At 29.7% G+C, this 18,151-nt stretch overlaps 8 protein-coding genes across 8 annotated transcripts, besides 1 other annotated feature; 5 read left to right on the top strand and 3 right to left on the bottom strand.

The window, feature by feature from the left end:
* Positions 1-15,542: part of a mobile genetic element that runs on past the window's edge.
* TVAGG3_0792150 (DNA/RNA polymerases family) lies at positions 109-3,555 on the top strand (the record flags this gene model as incomplete). Its single annotated transcript, XM_051246953.1, has 1 exon — positions 109-3,555. One exon carries the CDS (start codon positions 109-111, stop codon positions 3,553-3,555), a length of 3,447 nt encoding a protein of 1,148 aa, XP_051082428.1.
* Positions 3,679-5,169, top strand: TVAGG3_0792140 (integrase core domain containing protein family; the record flags this gene model as incomplete). Its single annotated transcript, XM_051246952.1, has 1 exon — positions 3,679-5,169. One exon carries the CDS (start codon positions 3,679-3,681, stop codon positions 5,167-5,169), a length of 1,491 nt encoding a protein of 496 aa, XP_051082427.1.
* Positions 6,086-6,950, top strand: TVAGG3_0792130 (Prim-pol domain family; the record flags this gene model as incomplete). Its single annotated transcript, XM_051246951.1, has 1 exon — positions 6,086-6,950. A coding segment is annotated over one exon (865 nt), but the record flags the coding sequence as incomplete, so codon positions are not given.
* TVAGG3_0792120 (uncharacterized protein) lies at positions 6,971-8,398 on the top strand (the record flags this gene model as incomplete). Its single annotated transcript, XM_051246950.1, has 1 exon — positions 6,971-8,398. One exon carries the CDS (start codon positions 6,971-6,973, stop codon positions 8,396-8,398), a length of 1,428 nt encoding a protein of 475 aa, XP_051082425.1.
* Positions 10,735-10,830, bottom strand: TVAGG3_0792110 (uncharacterized protein; the record flags this gene model as incomplete). Its single annotated transcript, XM_051246949.1, has 1 exon — positions 10,735-10,830. A coding segment is annotated over one exon (96 nt), but the record flags the coding sequence as incomplete, so codon positions are not given.
* Positions 13,349-13,982, bottom strand: TVAGG3_0792100 (uncharacterized protein; the record flags this gene model as incomplete). Its single annotated transcript, XM_051246948.1, has 1 exon — positions 13,349-13,982. A coding segment is annotated over one exon (634 nt), but the record flags the coding sequence as incomplete, so codon positions are not given.
* Positions 15,543-16,025: 483 nt separating the features above from the next.
* TVAGG3_0792080 (uncharacterized protein) lies at positions 16,026-16,607 on the bottom strand (the record flags this gene model as incomplete). Its single annotated transcript, XM_051246947.1, has 1 exon — positions 16,026-16,607. A coding segment is annotated over one exon (582 nt), but the record flags the coding sequence as incomplete, so codon positions are not given.
* Positions 16,608-16,677: 70 nt separating this feature from the next.
* Positions 16,678-16,893, top strand: TVAGG3_0792070 (uncharacterized protein; the record flags this gene model as incomplete). The annotated part of the gene is made up of 1 exon (XM_051246946.1): positions 16,678-16,893. The coding sequence occupies one exon, from the start codon at positions 16,678-16,680 to the stop codon at positions 16,891-16,893; it is 216 nt and encodes a 71-aa protein (XP_051082421.1).
* Between the last annotated feature and the right edge of the window lie 1,258 nt (positions 16,894-18,151).

Genomic DNA, 18,151 nt, shown 5'->3' with positions numbered 1-18,151 from the left:
TAAAATGTATTCGTCACGTCGCAGATGATAAAAATTTATGTATTCTTAATTCATTTTATGGGCTTTAAAAATAAACTTTATTTTTTTTAATTTTTTATTCTTACATAAATGAACAAAAACGGAACAGCTAAAATGAATGATAATCAAATTAGAGCAGAAGGTAGAAGGTTATTTAAACGCTTCTATAACATTCCTGATGGTGTTAATCCTAAAACTCGTAGAAGCTATTTAAATGAAGCAATAGATGCATATGAGGGGTTTGACATTTCATCAGAAAGTGAGAGATTAGCGAGAATGTTAAATGTTAATATTGATTTCTATTATTGTGATCCTCAACCAGAAGATGTGGACATAAATAAGGTAGACTTTCCATTAGTGGAATCAATAATGATAGATCCAGAATTTGAAACAGTAAATATTTTATTAACACAGAGTCCATGTGGAAAACTTCACGCTGACAGAATAACAGACGTAGAAGCACTCACCGGCTATAAAGTTTGTCCATATTGTAAAGAAGAAGTTTATTCTATTCGCGATGATCCAAAAAGGAAAAACCAAAGAAGATTTTTAAAGCATTGTGAGAAATGTAAAGAAAATAATGGAAGATTAATTCAAGACGTTCAGTTGCAAAAGACACAGCAACCATATGCACCACATATTACGAAACAGAAGATATATCAGTGGTTATTGGCTCACAATTTGCAAAAATATTATAAACCGACGAGAAATTATATTACTTTTGACTTTGAAACATTAGAGACTAAAGAAGAATTACAACCTTCTGAGTGTGCAACTTTGAACGCTTACTTAAAACCATTCATGGTATCATCAACGGTTAAATTAAACGATAAAACATATACGAGGAATTTTTGCTTAACTTTGAGTGATTCTTTTATTTCTGATTGGATTGAGTTTTTATTTTCAACCTGTTCATTAGTTGTTGAATCAAATATTGAACAATATGATGAATTATTGAAGTCCCATACATTAAATGAAAAACAGAAGGAAGCATTTAAAGAACTTCTAGATGAGGAATTCAATAAAGTGAATATCATAGGTTTTAATTCGGGAAAGTTTGATTTAAATTTAATTCTTCGTGATTTAAACACTGCAAAATGGAAAATAAAATCAATGCTGGGTTCATCTTCACAATTTAAGCAAATCATTGTAAAGAAAACAAACGTTCCATATGAATTGAGATTTATTGACATCAGAAATTATATAGCGGGTGGGACATTAGACCAATTCACTCAAGATTTCGGAAACAATAAATCACGTGTTAAATCCTTTTTCCCTTATCAATTCATCACATGGGAGAATTATGAAGAAGAATTATATAAAGTGGAACCATTCACGAAAGATTCATTTTATTCAGCATTAACTCAAGAAACTATATCAGATAGTGATTATCAAATATATCTCAATGATGCTAAAAACTTTAAGAATAGATTAGAATATTTTATTCATTATTGCAATAAAGATGTTGAAATTATGATTGACCCAATTGATAAAATTATTGAAGAAACATTTGTTTATAAAATTGACATGCTTCATAATCTTTCTTTATCATCGAATGCTTCAATGATTCGTTACGCTTTAGCATATAAAGACTTTAATCCTAATGAAAAATATCCTGAGGAAGAGATAGAATCAAGTTTTGAATTAACGAAAAAGTATTGGAAATATAAAATTGAATCATATAAGAAACAAGATGAAAAAGCAGAAAGAGATACTAAAAATAATGTTTCAATGGATGATTTTCAATACTATCACGATTTAATCCTTTCATCTAAATGCAAAATGTGTGGTAAAGCGTTTACATATGCAAATAAACCAACATTGGATAGAATCGATAATGAAAAACCACATACCAAAGAAAATTGTCAGTTAATGTGTTGTTATTGCAATGTCGTAAAATCAAATAAAGATGAAGATGTTCAACGTTTAAGAATCAATTTAAGAAATTATGCATTAAAAAATAATTTACCAATGACTTTAGATTCAGTTGAAGCTTATCACATTCTCCGTAATGGAATTACTGGTGGTCTATCAAATGTTCAACATAGAGTAAATCTTAAAGGAATCACACGCATTAATAAACTTTCATATAATTCAGAAACTAAAACTGTATCAAATGAGGACACCACCAACATTATGACTCATTTCGTTGGTGTTGATTTTAATTCATTATATCCTTCATCATTTTCATCTAATCCTCATGATTTCATTCAATATACTGACCATAAAATGTATATGCCGGGAAGATTGAATGGTGTTATCATTTGTGATACAGCAACAAAGAAAGCAAAAGCACTGGGAATAATTAAGAAGAAAAATACTTTATTCGTGGCTGAAGTAAAGGGTCACATTGATGAAAAATACATTAATGATTACATAAACTTTTTACCGATAATAAGAAACTTAGATATTATCACAGATGAAAAAACAATTGGCAGTTTTATGTATAATTACATGAAATCAAACAATCTACCAGTTGACCAGAAACAGAGGAAATTAACTCAGTTAGCATCAACACACAACCAATATCAACCATTTTCTTCTTATTATCTTTGGTATCTAATAGACAGGTTTAATTTTATCATTGATGACATTCAATCAATTTTAACATTTACTAAAAACACTTGTTTTAATGAATTTGCGAACAAATTTATGAACGAAAGACAAAAGGCTGAATTAGAAGGAAATAAAGGAAAAAGTTTATTTTGCAAGATTTCGCTTAATGGATCATATGGTTACGATGCAATGAATACACAAAATTACGCAAAGACTAAAATAATGAATGCACAGAAGGCACGCGTTGCATGTATGTCAAATAAGTTTAAAAACATAAGAGAAATAGGAGAGGATACGTATCAAGTGATGCTCAAAGATAGATTTTATAGATGTGATACATGTTTACAAGAGGCATTTTTTACTTTAGATAACGCAAAATACTGGTATTTAGTTTTCATTTATGATTTTATGTATAAATGCATGGATGTTAATCGTTTTCATTTCATTGAAGGTGATACTGATTCATCTTATTGGGCAATCGCTGGCGATCCAAGTCTTCCTAACACTCAAGCATTTCAGGCGATTGTAACCGATAAACAATTTTATGATAAAAACATTTTCAAATTCGCACCATTTGATTTCTTCTGTTTTGATGAGAAATTTAAACCTAAATTAAAGAATAAAGCCGAAGAAAAAGCACATGAGAAGAAGTTATTGGGTTTAGCAATTGAGAAACAAGGCGATAACATGGTTGCTTTATGTCCTAAGTGTTATACATCATTCAACGGTTCAATTGATGGAAGTGATTTTAAAAAGATTGCACAAAAAATGAAAGGAGTTAGTTTACGACAAAATAAACAATTAACACCTAAAAATTATTTAGATATAATAAATGATAAAGTGATATTTGATGGTCAGAATATTAATTTACAACTTAAAAACAGGTCAATGACTCGCTTAACAATCGGTAAGACTGCATTAACAGGAGCACACACTAAGGCTGTATGTTGTGAAAATGGATGTTGTATGCCATTTATTTAATACAATTTGAAATTTTATTTTTAATGAAATACCACAGAAGTAATGAAAGGAACCGTTAATGATGGTTATGAAGTTGATCAAAGAGGTGGGCACCCTTAAAACACTTATTTTATTTTTATATAAATGAATAACACAGATTTAAAAATTTTAATTGATGATTTAGTATTTAATCAAAAATTTCTTGATTATTATGATTTAAAAGCATATCTCCAAAAATATGATAACACTATAACGGGTGATGATATGGAATATTATTATCCATATTATAAAAATGAAATTTTGAAATATCATGATAAAATAATTTCTAAAATTAAAGACAAAATTAAAAATAATGAATATATAAAGGGAAAAACTAAATCACAACTTAAACAATTAAAAGATTTCAAAAATAAAGTATTAACAGAAGAAGATATTGATGAATTATATAAATTATATAATCCTGGGCCGCAAAACACCCAGGTCCTTCAGACCATAAATGAAGCACAAGCTTTAATTTATGATTCATTAGTTAAACCATATTCAGCCCGACTTTTAAATGAAGATCAACTTTTGGAATTCATCCTTCAACATAAACTCGAAGCAGGAAAGTATATCAAACCTTTATATACAGTATATTTAAAACAAATGAATAGAATACATCCAGAATTAATGAAAGGAGGAATGAAATCCAAAATCAAAGCAGATAAAATTAAACCACTTGCGACACCAAAACCTCCAACAGTAGTACCTCCTCCTCCTTCAGTTAATCCTTCATCATTCACTTTATTATATCCATTTCAAACATTTAAGAAGCAAAAAGATTTTAAAAAGGATTTCAAGATATTAAATAAACCAATTGACCCAAAAATTCAACCATTAAAGGAAAAATTTAGTCGCCCCTCATTTGCACCATATCCATATTCATACGAAATCGATCATTTAGAATATTCAAAAGGAAACGTTACTTATTTATTTGCCATTAACGTAAACACTAGATATTTATATTGCATTCCGGTGAAAGGGAAAACAGAACAGGAAACAAGAAGAGCTATTCAATACTTACTAGATCATGAAAGAGTAGATAATATCAGGGGTGATGGTGATAAAGGATTTCAGGCAGCTATGGCTCATTATTTTCCACAAATTAATTTTTACTTTTCATCCTCTCCATATACGTTTCATAATAAAATAGTTGATGCGGTAATGAGAACTCTTAGAGATGCGTTAGGGGTTAATGGTCAGATATACTGGGATGGAAATCATGACTCCATCATACAGCAGTTAGTATATTATTACAATAATACATGGCATAGAACCATAAACATGAAACCAGTGGAAATGAAAAATGATATTTCAAAAGAATGGGGATATATTAGAAAGCAAATGGAAAAGTTGAATGATGTTAAACGTGAACAAATTAATTCAGGGCTCATGAATTTTAAACAAGGGGATAAAGTTTTGATTCATCTCGATTATGGAAAAACTGATAAATCAATGACAAAAAGAAGACGAAGATTTGGCACAATAGCTGAATTTGTTAGATATATTAACGGCAATGCAATAGTTGAAGTTGACAATAAATTAATAGAAATTCCGATTTATTTTATTACTCCATTATATTTAAATAATATTTAATTTTTTTTATTTTTGAAGAACCGATGAGGTCACCAGGTCACCAGGTCACCAGGTAATTTAACTTTTCTGAAAAAATGAGACAACATGACATTTTGACAACATAGGAGGATTAATGAGGAAGGTATTCAATAATTAATTATTTTTGAAGAACTGATGAGGTCACCAGGTCACCAGGTAATTTAACTTTTCTGAAAAAATGAGACAACATGACATTTTGACAACATAGGAGGATTAATGAGGAAGGTATTCAATAATTAATTATTTTTGAAGAACTGATGAGGTCACCAGGTCACCAGGTAATTTAACTTTTCTGAAAAAATGAGACAACATGACATTTTGACAACATAGGAGGATTAATGAGGAAGGTATTCAATAATTAATTATTTTTGAAGAACTGATGAGGTCACCAGGTCACCAGGTCACCAGGTAATTTAACTTTTCTGAAAAAATGAGACAACATGACATTTTGACAACATAGGAGGATTAATGAGGAAGGTATTCAATAATTAATTATTTTTGAAGAACTGATGAGGTCACCAGGTCACCAGGTAATTTAACTTTTCTGAAAAAATGAGACAACATGACATTTTGACAACATAGGAGGATTAATGAGGAAGGTATTCAATAATTAATTATTTTTTGAAGAAACTGATGAGGTCACCAGGTCACCAGGTAATTTAACTTTTCTGAAAAAATGAGACAACATGACATTTTGACAACATAGGAGGATTAATGAGGAAGGTATTCAATAATTAATTATTTTTGAAGAACTGATGAGGTCACCAGGTCACCAGGTAATTTAACTTTTCTGAAAAAATGAGACAACATGACATTTTGACAACATAGGAGGATTAATGATGCAGTCCAAAAATAAAGTTAGTTTTAAAATTATTTTTATTTTTTTATTCCTATATAAATGACGGCAACAAACAACAACAGCAACTATATCGTTTCTGATGAAAAAGTTATTGATTCATTAGTTGAGGAATTAGTTGTGGCAGAAACTAAAACCCTCAACGAAAGAATTGGTGAAAACATGATTGATTTACACAACTACCTCAAACATGATGGAGGAAGAGGAAGGAAAACTGGTATGGCTTTATTAGTAAATAAAATATCAAATTTAACGATTATAGATGTTGATATCAATAAATCATACGATGATGAACTTAAAGAAACGGTTAGAAAAGATATTTTATCAAAACTTTCGGATAAAGATGTTATCGTTAAAACCGCTTCGGGAGGACTTCACATTTATTGCAACACTAATTTCTTCTATGCAGTTTCGAACAGAATGATTAAATGTTATTCCTGCAATGATTATGATATTGATATAATGACTTCTATTGATGATTCAAAACGTTCTTTAGTGGTTATGGCTGATTCAAGAGTTCGCAAGAATGCAACAGAACCAATCAATACATACTCATTCATTCGTGGAAGTTATGATTCAACATTAACCAGAACAGTGGATGATATATTAAATGATTTGAATATTAAGGTAAGAGTTGAACAGAAGAATGAAGAAATAAAGACTATCATGAATGAAAACAAAGATGTAAACATTGACGATAAACTTGCCCAGAGCATAGTTGATGGTATCTGTGATTTTGAAGTACATAATGACGGTGGAAACATGAATTTAGAAAAAGAAATAACATTATTCACACTGTTTCAAGCAATTAATTCGTTACCTAATCATTTAATTAATGAAGCATACGATAATGTTTATAACTTCTGCAGTTTAACAGAAAATGCAAAAAGTAATTTTGAAAAAGCACGTAATAGATATGCACATTTAATGACTTCTCCATTTGTTTTGGTGAAGATTCTAAAACTATATCAAAAGGAATATTATGATGAGTATGTTTTACCTTTATTACATAAGCCAAAAATAACATTTGATATCAAACTTAATGACTCGTTTTTGATAACAGATATTAGACGCAAGGCTGAAAATCATCAGTATAAAAACAGTTCTGAAGTAATTGCGGATTTATCACGTGTCATTCGTTTTGTAGATTGTGGAAATAAATATTTCATTCAAAAGGACTACAACATTCACGACAAAATGAATCAAATATCATTCGTTCTTCAATCAAACATGAAAGAGTCACTCAAAATGATTAAATTATTTAAAGAAGAAGGTAAAACAATAACAGCATGGGATGTACTACTAAATCAATTGTCTTCATTAACCGTTAAGGGTGTTTGCTTTAAATCTGATTCTCCAGATGTTTTCTCAACGTTTCAAGGTTATAAATACAACATTCTCGAAAAGCCTGATTACTCAAAAATTGAGATGTTTATGAATTTCATTAAAGAAGTCATTTGTGATAATAACGATGAAGTGTATAAATACCTTCTCGGCTGGATTGCATCAATGATTCAACATCCTGGAATCAAGAATGAAACAGCAATTATTTTGAAAGGACTTCAGGGAACAGGTAAAAACAGATTCACGGACATTATTTCTGAACTTCTCGCTGGTTATTCATGCAAAAACATTACTGAAATAGGTGAGCTAACGGGTAATTTCAATTCAGTAGTTGAGAATAAAATGTTTCTTGTACTTAATGAACTCAAGAATGTTGGTGAAGACAGACTCGCAAACTTCAACGCTTTGAAATCAATTATAACGGATAATGAGATTAGAATTAATGAAAAGAATCAACCCAGAAGAACAACACAGAACGTCGCAAACTTCATTTTCGTAACTAACAATGTTTACCCTGTCAAAATTGAAGTTGGAGACAGAAGATATGTAGTTTTAAGGGTTAATGGTAAATTCAAGGGTCAATTTGATTACTTCAAGAATTTAATGAATTCATGCACAAAGGAATTTTATGATAACTTTTTAACGTATTTTATCAATTACGACCTTTCATCATTTAATGTACGAATCATTCCGATGACTGAAGCCAAACAAGATTTAATTGAATTATCAACAAATCCTTTAGATGTATGGATAAATACACATTATGATGAATTGTGTGTAGGTATGACATGTAAAAATGCTTTATTCTGCAAACCATCAGACATGAAAGACAAGAATTTTCAAATGAGCATTAAAGATAAATGTGATAGGAAACAAAGAAAAATAGATGGTAAACAGACATGGTATTATGTTTTGAAAGAAGAAATGAAAGGATTATATAAACAGGTTGAACTAAACGATAATGAGGATTCATTTACTGACGATGAAATACCTGTAAATGAAGCTTTATAAAGTATGATTTGAATTTATTTATGCATTAATCCTCCTATGTTGTCAAAATGTCATGTTGTCTCATTTTTTCAGAAAAGTTAAATTACCTGGTGACTTGGTGACCTGGTGACCTCACCAGTTCTTCAAAAATAATTAATTATTGAATACCTTCCTCATTAATCCTACCATGTTGTCAAAATGTCATGTTGTCTCATTTTTTCAGAAAAGTTAAATTACCTGGTGACCTGGTGACCTGGTAGTAGTGAAATAAAATTTTGTTATCAGTTATTTTATCATCATTTTATTAAGTTCATCTTTAGTTAATAATTTAAATGGATTCGCTAATGTTCCGCCTTGAGTCACAACACCTGCCCCGGCTAATTGTGAAGAACCCGGGATAAGTACTCCATGAAATGATTTCATTGGTAACATTAATTTAGAAATAGTTGGCTTAATTAATTTTGTCATTTATGAAAAAAATAAAATTGCATAATTTAAATTTTTTCTTTCCCATTTTCTCATCCTGTTTTGGTTTCAGCAACTTTTCAAGTTGTTGTCTTGTCAGTAACTTTAATTTTAACTTTGGATCAAATATTGGGTTTCCATCTTTATCTCTTCCAATAACACCATATGGTAGAATCTTCATTTATACTAAAATAAAAAATTAAATTATGTCGTTTGCTCTTTTGGAGCTCAGAACTTTCAGTCCATTCTAAAGTTTGTTTCACAAACATCGAGCGTTCATTGAACTCTATACCATGCGTAAACTGTCATGTAAGGTGGCATGTATTCTTTACTTTTTCCCGTTGTTTGTGTATATCCTGAAACGAAATGTGTATGGTTTCCTTCTCCCTGAGTGTCGCTCCAGTAACAATTTATAGCAAACTTAACGTTGTCTTTAACATCATATCCTTTACCTTTTGTCATTCCTGACCAATCCCAATATCTATGCTTATGCCAACCTGCTTGAGATGTACTTAAATTTATGTAGTGACTGTGTGCAGGTAAATTTTCACCTGAAATTGTTTTACTTCCACCTGTTTCCTTTGAAGAGTTTGCACAATACAAAAACCTGTCGACTATTTGTTCCCATGCACCAACACCAAACATTACTTGAGGACCTCTTGCATCCATAGATGTATAAATAGAACCTACTGGGTTCATTAAATCAAACATATGAGATATTATAGGATTCTCTCTTTTGAACTTAAAATATAGTGCAACTATTTCAGGTTTCTTCTGGTTTGTGTCAGAATATTTTTTATAATATAATCTTATGTTTTCAGGGTAGGTAAAATCTTGACTATAATATTTATTTCTGTCATCTGTATAATAATATACTATTCTCGTTTTTTCTATTGCATTATATCTTTTATATCTATAATAATCTAAATATAATGTTAGCTTTTGTTCATCTACATGTGGTGTTCTGTCGTCATCTCCATAGTCATAATAATATGGTGCTGGAGCTGGGTCAGGCAATGTCATATCTGCCATTTCATAAACTCTTAAATATTTCTTTTGTTCGTCTCCATATAAGTTTAAGTAGCAGTTGTTGTCTAATGGAACTTTAACTTGTGTACCATCATTCTTTTTATAGCTTACATACATTTCATTGTTATTTTTCGGAATGAGTTTACACCGTGTACCATTTTTTAAGGACTGTACCAACTGCCATCTAAAATATTTATTTTCTTCATTGACAGAAAAGTCACCAACAATAGTTTCAATATTTTTTGTTGTTCCTATCAAACTTTGGTATATTTCGTTAACATATGTTTTATCTGCTTTCTTCTCTAACTCATCGTTAACATATGTTTTATCCGCTTTCTTATCATATAAATCTTGAACAGTGAATTTAACATTATTTTCACTACTCATGACATAAACATTTTTACATTTAATTTTTTTATTCGTTGTTATGTTTTCATTCGATGTTAAACCTTGTGGAAAGTTAGGAGGAATATAATATAATGCATCCCCATCGGTTCCGTCAACCGTTCCTTCAATATTTTCTATAGCAACAGTTGAGAAGAAGTAATGTGTATGTTCCTTATCCGCTTTCTTCATTAACTCATCATTAACATAAGTTTTATCCGCTTTCTTCATTAACTCATCATTAACATAAGTTTTATCCGCTTTCTTCATTAACTCATCATTAACATAAGTTTTATCCGCTTTAAGGTCTAAACATCCCGAAACCCATTCCTTATCTGCTTTAACTTTAAAAGTCTCCAATGTCCATTCATGATACCATTCAACCTTTTCTTTAATTTTATTATCTTTTTCATCCACATAAACCAAATTTGCCTTCTTATTTAACTCACTATCCACATAAGTTTTATCCGCTTTAAGGTCTAAACATCCCGAAACCCATTCCTTATCTGCTTTAACTTTAAAAGTCTCCAATGTCCATTCATGATACCATTCAACCTTTTCTTTAATTTTATTATCTTTTTCATCCACATAAACCAAATTTGCCTTCTTATTTAACTCATTATGTCATTTAGGAAACCTTTTATGAATTCCTCATTTAAATTAAATCTTCCAATCTTCAAAACTTTAGGAAATGCATTTAATGCGTAATATCTTTGTTCTTCTGGTGGAATTGATGTTATATCATCCGTTATACCTTTAATTTTAGAATTCATAAATAAAATTTCTTTTATATTTGATATCACTGCACCACCTTTGCAAACGAATTCGAAATGGTCATTTTTCAATACTATCTCCAAATCTCCATATTTCAACCTTTGCGTTTGTTCTGCCGTCTTTGAATTATATGCATATGTGGCGTATGTAATGGTATGAAGGACCTGGGTGCTTTGCGCCTTAAGTTGTTGTGGTTGCTGTTGTTTAATCATTTATTACAATTTAAAAATAAATATTTAATCCATTATCTCATCAGCTATTTTTTCTATTTGAAATTGCCATAATATTTCATTCATAAATTCTAAATCACAATCAAATAGGTCGGTTATTCTAAATTTAATATTTGATAAATCTTTTGAATGAAGAATAAATGAATTCCCGGATAATTGAAACGGATATGATAAAGAAAATGTGTTTAAGTTGATGGATAAAATGTTTTGTATTGATGGGTAAGAGTTAGGGTCTAATGTTTGATGTGAAAATCTCATTGGGGTATTAACTTTATCACATTTGATTAAAATGAAATTGGAACCAGTGTCAGAATACAAAACATCCCCAACATCTTTTTCAAAATTTAATATCCCCAACAATGAACGAAAATGAGGAGTACAAAATTTAATTTTCAGTGGAAATTTAATAAGGTTATTTATTTCATCAAGTTCAAAAAGTTTATCAGGTTTTGATTTAAAATTTTCTTCATACCATACGATAAATGATTCATTTAAATAACTTAAAATCGTGTTAATATCCCATTTCACTATCACATTATTTATATACATATCATACGTTTTTTCATGGTCATCTTTAATAAATGATATATAATCTGAAGGGTCTAAAAGAATGGGATTAAATTTACCACTCACAGAAACGAGAGTAACATTATAAATTCCACTAACTGTTAAATTTAATTCACAACTATTATTCGAAATAATATTGATAATTGACATTTTTATTATGATTAAAAATATGGTAAAGCGTTATTTTCCAGTGATAAATAAAACTAGAATAAGATTACCTCAAGAATTCATAAATTCAACGAATAAGAAATTCATTCATGTTATAAATTTTAGTGTTTTCAGAAAATATGAGTCGATGTCATATTCATCAACGGGTTATATTTCACTTCATTCAAATTTAGTTCAATCAAACCCATATAATGACCATTTCATAAGATTTTCAGATGGTATTAAAAATGTAATTGATAGATTAAAATATGAACAGATTGACAATATCGAATTTTTGGAATTTTGGTTTAAATATCCCGATGGAAAAAAGATTGAAGTTAAAGATAAAGCTGATACTATAACAAAAACAATTACAATGACTGATCCAGATAGTGGGAAACAAAAAGAAATAAAACAAACGATAGAAACTGGTGAAAGGTCAATTATTATTGATTATGATTCAAAGGATTATTATTCGATAATGTTAATGCTTGAATATTAAATAGCCTTAACAAAGAATTTTTCAAGTGATATTTTATATTCATCAACTATTTTATTATAAATATCATTATATGTTAAATGAAGTTCAGTTGTTGTTCCATTCTTTGATATCTTAATTGTGCTAATATCCTTTATAGGATTTATTTTTGCAACTGTTCCGCAGCATGAAACATCATCATCTATGAAAAATTGAATCTTAACGTCTGAATCTTGAACATCACAAAGAATGGCGATAATGTGAATTAATGATTCATAAGGTAAAATAATTAAACCGGATTGGTCAATTAAATTTATTATTGAATCATAATTATTAATTATTATATCACGGTAAATTTTCATTAATTCAGAATTAATGTCTATTTTATATGGGTTCTCAATGTTTGATGAAAGAGGTGGGGGTATGTTGGATAAGTGGGAATTTCAACGGGTTCTTTACCGGGTTCAGATAAAATGATTGGGTCTCCATTCTCATGGTTTTCTTCATTCTCCTCATTCTTCGGTAAGTCACGAGTTAATAAATTTGGTTGAGTTGCTGACCTTGTTAATTCAGGGCTAACATTAACTTTAACATTTTGAATAATTCGTGATTTATCATCATTTACGTTATAACCAACCGTAATCTCTGCTTTTGCGTTAGTGTTCTTTTGACTAGTGAAACGTCTTCTCATTTATATTCGAATAAAAAAAATATATTTAAACTTTTATTTTGCTGGAACTTTTGAATCTATTATTCCCTGTATTTGTTCATGAAGTTGATTTTTAGCTGTTTCATCGAAATTAATAGACCTAATATATTCATTAATTGCATTCTTATAATCATCTGATTTCTCAAATTTTCTTTTATCTGATTCCTTAACTAAATCATAAGTTAAACCTCGTTGCTGATATAATGGTTTCTTAATTAAATCTTTGAATGCTTGAGATAAAGCACCTGATGCAATTCTTGCTACTATAATTGGTTGGAATTGCTGTTTAAGTTCATCTTTAACATTTGCGAAAACTGGATCGAATAAAGCAACTTTAAAGAATTTCTTAGCTGAAATTTCAGGTCTAATATTTGCATATTGACCATCAAACTGGTTAGAATATCGTGGTAATCCATCCAGTCCCTCTTCAATAGCATTTAATTCTTCATTGAAATAAGAATATGGATTATGACGGTATGAATTAATTGGACCATTTTCACCTTCTCCAATGTATTGTTTAACAGCTTTTCCATTTTCATCAAATTGCATAGGATAACGTTCATTATATGGGTTACGTTTAGGATAATCAGATACAGTTAATTTATAACCATTTATGACTTTAATATTACCTTGACCATCAGTAACGAAAACTTCATTTATACCATCAGGTTTTCCATTTGGACCCGTAATGTCTGCTTCATGTGCTTCCCAATTTGGACCTTGACGTTTGGCATATGCTTGAGCTTCTGGTAATGTTAAAACATTTCTCATTTGTTTAACATCTTTTTGAAGACCAGCAACAATATGAACTAATTCTTTCATTCCATCGGGAACTTTCATAGTTCTATTATATGCACCCCTTTTGTTTGTCCCTTGTTTTAATGGAACCTGTAAAAGATTTGCTATTTCTGCCATGTTTAATTATAAATAAAAAATAAAAATTAATTATAAAAAGTTAATCAAATTTAACATCCCCTTTATTTAAATCAACTATTATTTTTCCATGTTCACCTAATTGTTGATATTGTGTGTAAAGTTCATTAATGCTCATTGGTAAATTCACTTGATAAAGCATAACGTTCAACTGTTGACGACTAAACCCACTGAAAATGAAAAGGGTTGATAGATTTGATTTAATGTTTGTGCTTAATGCTTTGAAGTATTGAACAGCCATGAAGAATGAACACTGAATGTGTCGACATTGAGTTAATAACTGATTAAAATATGATTTCTCATTTGTTATTAGTTTTGATTTCACTGCATCATCTAGAAAAATGAGTGAATGTAAAAATTCTTTATCAAAATTTGAAATGGAAAGTGTTTCAAATAATTCATCCCGTTGTTTATCAATAATTTTATCCTCTAATCCTTGCTTCTTGATTGTACTATATAATTCTTTATACATTAAAAAGTTTTTTAAATAATCTTCTGCTTCTTCTTGTGATAAATAAATAATTGGAATTTTGATTAAATGCTTTAAAGATTCAAATGTATCATCTGAAGGTGAACCTGAACGGTTGATATAAATTAACACATGTGAATGGGGGAAGTGTTAGCAATAATGATAATTTGTTTTAATATCGTTAATGTTTTACCTTTATTTTGTTTACCAATTGCTGCAGTGATTGAATTTAAGTAACATTCAGAATATGGAATTTTCATTAATTTTTCCTTAGATAAAGCATTTCTATTATCACTCAATGCTTCATTAATCATATCATCTACGTATGTATTATATACTCCTGCTAATTCTTCATAAGGGGTGGAGGAATTTAAATCCATTTAATCAAAAATAAATTTATAATTTTAAACATTTCTATTCATCAATATTTCATCATATGAACTTCTATACTGTGGTGGTGTACCTATTGGATGATATTTCAAACCTTCGTCCGGTGTCCATGTCCAATATGTAGTCCTAGTAAACCAAACCTGAGGAGGATTTGTCACTTTTGAACAGTAAGTGTCATTTTCACCCTGAATGATTGGATAAGCTTTCACTTGTACTGTAACTTGTGAGTTAAAAGTTTCTAATCCATCAAAGAATATACCCGCTCCATCACGTTGAACTGGAATAGTGCATAAGAATGAAGTTTGGTCTTTCCATGTTCTAGCTAATGGCGTGCCATCATCACCATTCAGTGGTCTAGTTAATGAGTCCTCGTATTCTTCCGTGCATTCATTCACTCCATCTAAATCAGAAGCTTGCAGCATACGTGTAAAGAATATGTCACCCACTGTTGTCATCGCTTGATCGGGGAAGTTTCTTGAATCTATAGTGACCTGAAGACCTCGAAGCATTGGATTTTCTAAAACTGTTCTTTGCATTGCATTTTTCGGAAATGTTAACACAACATCTGTAACATTATGAAGAGCATATGAGAAATCTGAGCTAATACCCTCGGGAGTGATGCAACCTCCATTTAGTGAACAAACGTCAATATGTTGAGCTGGAATCATGAATGGATCTTCCTTACTGAATAAACGTGGTATTGCTTTAACTGATTCTTCAATTAAACCATATCCTGGTGTAATACATTTATCCTCTAAAACTTCCATCTTTGTGCATGAAATAATAACATCATCAACTGTTGCGTCAGCAGATGTAGCGGCTAAGCTTGTAATTAATTTGGCAGGAAGTCCGATTTGTTGGAATTTGCGATCATATTTATAAACATGATTCATAATCTTTTCATAATTTTCATCAGTTATCTTTTCATAAACGTAATTTTGTAAATCAGCAACTCTTAACGGGTCAACCTGACAAAATACTAAAGTATCCCTGAAAACATAATATTTAAGAATGATATCACCAAATGATTTAGGATAATCATCGAACGCCTGAAATGCTAACAAATCATTTACCGGAATAATCATATCAAAAGTGATATCAACTTCTTCATTTGCTTTCTTGAAAACTTCAGAAGGGTCAATATATTTACCACATACTGAGTTATCATATTTTTGAACATTATTATATAACGAATGAACAAACTTTTTAACTTTCCTTTCTGATTTCGGTTTATATGTTGCAAATGCGAAAGATTCACGGGCGCAATCCATCTGAAGATAACCGGCATCACCTCTTTCAGTTTCTACTTCTAATTGTTTAAAGCTTTGATTTGATGATTTGTAACCAACGAATAAACGCATGCATTTAAAAGTGGCATCACATGTGAAAACTTTATTTGAAACAAGAGTTGCTTTAACTTTGCGTTTAATATATGTGTCACCTAATTGGTTCACATCATGAGCTGGGTTTGTAATTCTTAAATGAGTTTGTTTATCATCAAAATATGGAGCATCAGAGTCATAGCATGAACTTTCAAGTTCTCTATAATATCTTCTTCCGTCATTCTTTGCGAATATTTCATTTATCTTTTCGAATGAATGAAACACATTTCCATTAATCGGTTTAGTGTTTGGCACTAAATAGTTAGTCGTCATTTATTAATAAATTAAAAAATCAAAATTAAAAGATGGAAATGAATTTTTAATTTTAATGAAATAATCAACTATGGCTGCAGGTATATTTAAGAAACTGTGGGATAGAGTAAAAAGAGGAGCGAGTAAAGTTTGGGAAACATTGAAGAAGGGAGCAAATTGGATATTTAAGAATAAAGAAGCAATTAGTGACGTTGCTGAATCAATAACACCAAAAGCTGCCCCAATAAGAGAAATTTTAAATAAAGGAGAGAAAGTTTATCAAAGACTACAACCGATACTAAGATAAAAATAATTTTAAAATAATTTATTTTTCCACTATCTACCTCCTATTTTATTAAGTATTCCTTCAGCAATTCCACCAACTGCGTTACCCGCTTGTGCTCCCATCGCTGGATTACCTGCTTTAGTACCTAATACTCCACCTATGATAGTTCCTGCCGTTTTCGCTACTGGTGCCAAAAAGTTTGCAACAGGTTTAATAATCTTTTTATAAACCCAACCCGCAGCTTTCTTAATTCCATCCCATAATTTTTTAAAGAATCCTGCCGCCATTTCTGATTTAATATTAATTAAAAAATATATTTCATCACTTATATTTTAATTTTTATTTAATGATAAATGAAACCGATTTTAAAAATAAATGAAACAGAGGATGAAGAAATAAATGAAAGTGAAAATGTTCAACAAAAAATAAACGTTGTTAAACCAATTACTGAAATAAAAATTTTTTCATCTGTTGAAGAATTTAATGACTATTATGCTAATAATAAAAAATTATTTGAAGAATTGACAACATGTAAATTGAATAAAATGTTTAAAGTTGATGGATTCAAAATTTCAAAAATAAAAGGGGTGGTTAGTTTGAAATCTATTCCTCAATCAAGAATCACCTCATTAATGAAAATAGATGATTTAACAAAAAGAATAGAAGAGATTGAAGAAAGAATGAATCAAATAATTGATTTCATAAATTCAAATAATCATTAGTTTTTAATTTCTTTTTCTCGTTTATGAGGTCTTTGATTATGACTCCATTGATTCCATTCATGATTTAATCAATGTTTAATTAATCGCGGAATATCTGACATCATCTATATATAGCTTCTTTTTAAAATGATACAAAATCGTTCAATATTGAATGAATTCATCGGTTACAAAAAATGATACAAAATCGTTCAATATTGAATGAATTCATCGGTTACAAAAAATGATACAAAATCGTTCAATATTGAATGAATTCATCGGTTACAAAAAATGATACAAAATCGTTCAATATTGAATGAATTCATCGGTTACAAAAAATGATACAAAATCGTTCAATATTGAATGAATTCATCGGTTACAAAAAATGATACAAAATCGTTCAATATTGAATGAATTCATCGGTTACAAAAAAAGTCACACAACCCGCTATATACTACTACTTTTAAATCACAAATTTGGAGAATTTTTGTGTTAACACATTTCATAATAAATCAGTTTGTTGTCAGTAAAATTTTATTTATAAATCTGTTAGAATTTCTAGGTTTGAAATCAATATATTT

Source organism: Trichomonas vaginalis, chromosome VI, assembly GCF_026262505.1.
Source record: "Trichomonas vaginalis G3 chromosome VI, whole genome shotgun sequence".
Classification (NCBI taxonomy): Eukaryota; Parabasalia; order Trichomonadida; family Trichomonadidae; genus Trichomonas; species Trichomonas vaginalis.
The sequence above is the reverse complement of the archived record's forward strand: the minus strand, read 5'-3'. Positions and strand labels throughout refer to the sequence as shown.